The following is a 4,840-nucleotide window of genomic DNA, read 5'->3' as shown; positions in this document are numbered from 1 at the left end:
TATGTCCAAGGCACTGCGAACATAACTTGGTGACGCAGGAGATGGAAGTAATCTCCTTTGGTGAAAGAGAGACCGTAGCAAGCTTGACGTATCGCCGTGCCCAGGGGCAGAATCACGATTTTGACAACTTAATTTGTAATAAACCAACTCATCATGCGATCAGGGATCGTCGTAGGAAAATTAATATCTTGTGTTTTGTTCTCCATGAGGTGGCTAGAGCACGATGCAATGCAAACGCGGAGATGAGCGTGTTGGAAATACAAGCACCATAGATGATCTTCATCTGAGCATAGTTTTGAATGGTCCTATTGATGTACTTAGCGTTCTTCGGGTGATGAGAACATAGTTAGTTAGTTTTTAGTTCATAATATGTGAGCTTAGGAAGAAGTGAATGTAATGCAAGTGAAAATTTATCTTGATGTAGGCAAAGCACTACTCTTCATCCATCATAATGGTTGGTGTCTCCTCCTCCCATCGGATTTCCTCAAACCTTTTGAGTTTGAGGAGCTAAATCCTCCTAGCTCTCCAATGCCTCATAATGGTTATAGATATAGGGTGACCCGGCGGTCATAGAACTTGAAAACATCATGTGAAACAGTTTGAGGCTGCTTCTCTCTCTCTGAAGGTCAATTCTAGAGGGACCCCTTTGTGCTTTAAAAAATGTTGATGGTCCAGTAAAACCATTCAACTATATCAAAATAATTGTCCATGTAGGTTTTAAATAGTGCTCATATTGTTTCAAAACATGTACACACATACTATGATATATATAGATGAAACTTTTTTGCAACATAATTTTTTCTATTTCATTATCGAAATCGACTTGTAGAAAACAATTAAATATGGATATGATTTCGAGTTACTAAAAACAAAAAGTGAAAGTAAAACAGTGCCTACTTATTGGGCCGGCCCATCGATGGTAAATGCGGTGAACGAGAGCTCCCTGCGTTCAGTCCCAGCTTACCCAACCACTCTCCAACTAAAGAAAAAAGAAACTCCGGCGACATCGCCGCCGCCATGGAGCGGTGGACCGGCGACCTCCACGTCCCGCTCTCCCGAGGCGGCCCCCTCTTCCGCGTCGCGGCCTCCCTCATCCTCACGCACTCCAAAACCCTCGCCGTAAGGACGAACGCCTCCCTTGCACCCGTTTCCTCTCCCCAGAGCCTGAAACGACCCTGATGGCTTGATGCCGGCCAGGTTCCACGCGCAAACGCGATCCTGTTCACGGGAGACCGCGCCCGCGGCACCGGCGACCCGGCGATCGAGCGGCTTTCGGACGCCGCCTACCTCGCCGGGCTCCTCGCTGGGAAGCTCGCCGGGGAAGCCAACGCGTGGGTGGTCGATGCCGCTTGCTTCGCTGGGCCGTTTGCAGTCTACCGAGAGCTCGTTCCGTCCGTGGACACCGTTGGAGACCCAGAGCGGTATGACCCCAGTGGCCTACCAGCGGCGGCCGGCGTTGCCAACATCTTGACACATTGTATTGAGGAGGTACGGTTTTCGTAAGGTTTGAAAATGTTCAGTACTTGTCAAATTTGTGGCTAGGGTGTGATGTTACAGTGATTGAGGTGTGTTTGGGCTGGTATATTTTTCAAATTTGCGGATAGGTTGAATGTTCAGTTCAAGGCTGCTTCTGTGAGTTACTAGTAGCATTCTGAAATTAGTTTGCTGAACACATCTTGGATCCATTTCTAAAGAGAATGCCTTTTAATTCACAAGTTGCACATGAATGTATTCTCTGTCACTTATTAGCCTCTTTGTAGCACAAGTTATATTCAATAATGTGCCCTCCAATCATATTAACCCTCTTAGTACATAAGCAGATCTGACTTTCTGGTGGCAATTCTTAGCATCATTATGTTGTAGTGCACTTCCCTTCCCTTTAGGGCATGTTCGTTGGTAGAATTAGATATTAGCATAAAGCGTCGCAATCCTAGTAATCCTGTACCCACGGAATAGAGACTAAACAGTACTAGAGCGCCATGTCTAGTACAACACTGGAAGAATGCTAGGGTTATTAGATTATTCATAGATTTGACGTGGGAACTGGGTACATTTTCTGGTCCTTAGTTACATGGGTTGTCTGCACAAGTATAACTCATACTGACCCAAGAGGCCTGTGTGGACCATGCCAAGTTTGCCCACGGTCTCTTCATCATCTTTGAGTGTGTCAATCTCAGTGACAGTCTCTTCACGGCTTGCGCACATCATTTTACCATGCTCCTCATAGGATGATGGTGTTGTGCAATCTTTGAGATTGACAGTAGTATGCAATCTTCAGTCAAATGCAACTGACATGCTTGGCCTTTTATGGATGAAGTTGCCTGCACGATTTAACCAAGATTCTTGTAGAGACGATGAATAGGTTAGCAAACATGCCGATGTTTATGCTTGATTCAGTTTATTAATACCATAAACTACCATAATCTTTCGTGTATTTTCATGGGCCAGTATTCCAAGGTAAATCCGAAGGTGATAGTAATACCACAGACTACCATATTCTTGTTACATATTAATGTCATATTCTATCTTATTATATTGATTCCGGATGATGGTGAGATGCCCCATGTTTAGTGGGAATCTCTGTAGGTTAACTGAAACCAAAGTAAACACTTTTAATGCACTGCTGCTTAGAAAATATATCCTTCCCATCACTGTTGGAGAAAACCTACCGTGTTACTAGTTTACTGCTGTGTATGCTTATGTTAGTGTTCTTGTGTGCTAATGTGGGTTCTTGGTCTTTGATAACAAGTTAGTGTTCTTTTGTGCTAATGCGGGTTCTTGGCCTTTGATAATTATGTGCATACTGAGATGTCCAGTTTTCCTACAAGATCCCACCATTTAAGTTTCATTTTACGTAAAGGTGATAGTAATCTTGTTACATTGTAACCTTGTAATCTATCTTACTACCTCCGTTTCGAGGAATAAGGCGCACGCGTATTCCAAGACGAACTTTGACCATAAAAATTGAGGAACAAAATCTTGATTATATTATATGTATATAGTATTGTTGGATTCGTATTGAAAAGCACTTTTTAATGATACTAATTTTATACAAACAATCTTTATCTATTTGAATTAATTTTTAGTCAAACAAAAAACTCGTAAAACGAGGACACCTTATTCCTTGAAACGGAGGTAGTATATGATTATGGATAATGGTGAGATGCCCTATGTTTGGTGAATCTTTATAAGATAACTGAAACCAAAATAAACACTGTTAACAGACTGTTAATTAGAAAATATATCCTTCACATAACTTTTGGAGAACACCTATTGTGTTAGTAGTTTACTGCCGTGTATGCTTATGTTGGTTTTCTTGTGTGGCAATTTGGTTACTTGGTCTTTGATAATTATTCGCGTACTGAGAAATCCTGCTTTCTTACATATCCTACCATTTCAGTTTCCTTCTATGTATTTATTTATTACATCAAAATAGTTCATGTGGTATCTATGTCTTTCCACTTTCACTGAATCAGCATATTGTACTCATATTTTCATTTCATGCAGTCATTCTAGAGTTCACCAAGAAATCTGTGCCTTCTTGTATCTCTCTATTTATTTTTCCCATTTCTTTCTTTCTGCCAGATACAGAATATGGTTACTAGTTGCTCATTGAAGGATTCAAAAAGCAATCAAGAACCCACTTCATCAATACTATCGCACTCTCCTCCTAGGACTATCATTCTGGGGTTCAGCAAGGGTGGAGTTGTTGTCAACCAGCTTGTGACAGAACTTTCCTATTGGTTCTCCATATCAAGAAAAAGTTCAGTTGATGTTTTACAACGAAGCACAGCCCTGTTGACCCGTAATCTGCTTGTTCCTGCTACAGCTAGTGATGTTTTATCAAGTATTTGTGAATTCCATTTTGTGGATGTTGGCCTGAATTGTACTGGAGCATACATTACTGATCATGATGTGATCAAAGGGGTAGCCAATTATGTTTGCCATGCTAGCAATAATCTCTTTTTTGCCCTTCATGGTACTCCGAGGCAGTGGACTGACCCGAACCGCCCTTGGATCTGGGCAGAGAAAGACAGAATGCTAGAATTGCTTCATGATGAGGCTAAAAGATGTGAAGGGAGATTGTTGCTAGCTGAAAAGATGTACTTTGATGGTAGACCACGTAGTCTGCTGATGCATTTTGAGATTTTGGAAGCAATGGACATTTGCTGATTTTAGTCTCTGCAGCTTGTAGCTTGCAGTCCCTGATCACGATGCGCAGAGCATGATAGAATGTGAATATGTCGAAGGTATTAAATCTGTTTTCTTCTTTTCCAACTTCACCCTAGCTTCACTACTTCAGGCCTTACGTTGTGCTAATGTGGTTTCTTGGTCTTTGATAATTATCCGCATACTGGGATTTGTCTTCTTGTGTGCTAATGGGGTTTCTTGGTCCTTGATAATTATCCGCTTACTGGGATATTTTTCTTACAAGATCCCACCATTTAAGTTTCGTTTTATGTATTTGTTACCTCAAAATAGTGTAATTTTTGCATGGTTTCTATGTCTTTCCAGTTCCACCGAATCAGCTTATATATTGTACTTTTTCATCTTTTGTAGTTATGCTAGATTTCACCCAGAATTTTGTGCCTTTTTTCTATCTCCCTGTTATTTTTTCCATTTATTTCTTTGTACCAGATACAAAATATGGTTACGAGGGACTCATTGCAGGATAACAAAAGCAATCAGGATTGCGATGCATCAATACTATAACACTCTCCTCCCAGACTATCATTCTGGGGTTCAGTAAGGGTGGAATTGTTGAAAATCAGCTCATGACGGAACATTCTTATTGGGCCTCGAAATCAAGAAAAAGGTTCAGTTGATGTTTCACAAGGAG

General features: G+C 41.2%; 1 protein-coding gene across 1 annotated transcript; it reads left to right on the top strand.

Moving 5' to 3' along the window:
- Nucleotides 1–1,017: 1,017 nt before the first annotated feature.
- Nucleotides 1,018–4,258, top strand: LOC124687475. Its single transcript, XM_047221255.1, has 3 exons — nt 1,018–1,119; nt 1,198–1,488; nt 3,586–4,258. The coding sequence occupies exons 1-3, from the start codon at nt 1,018–1,020 to the stop codon at nt 4,171–4,173; spliced, it is 981 nt and encodes a 326-aa protein (XP_047077211.1). The 3' UTR covers nt 4,174–4,258.
- The last annotated feature ends 582 nt before the right edge of the window (nt 4,259–4,840 follow it).

This window comes from Lolium rigidum, chromosome 2, assembly GCF_022539505.1.
Source record: "Lolium rigidum isolate FL_2022 chromosome 2, APGP_CSIRO_Lrig_0.1, whole genome shotgun sequence".
Lineage (NCBI taxonomy): Eukaryota > Viridiplantae > Streptophyta > Magnoliopsida > Poales > Poaceae > Lolium > Lolium rigidum.
This window is presented reverse-complemented; position numbering and strand designations above follow the sequence as displayed.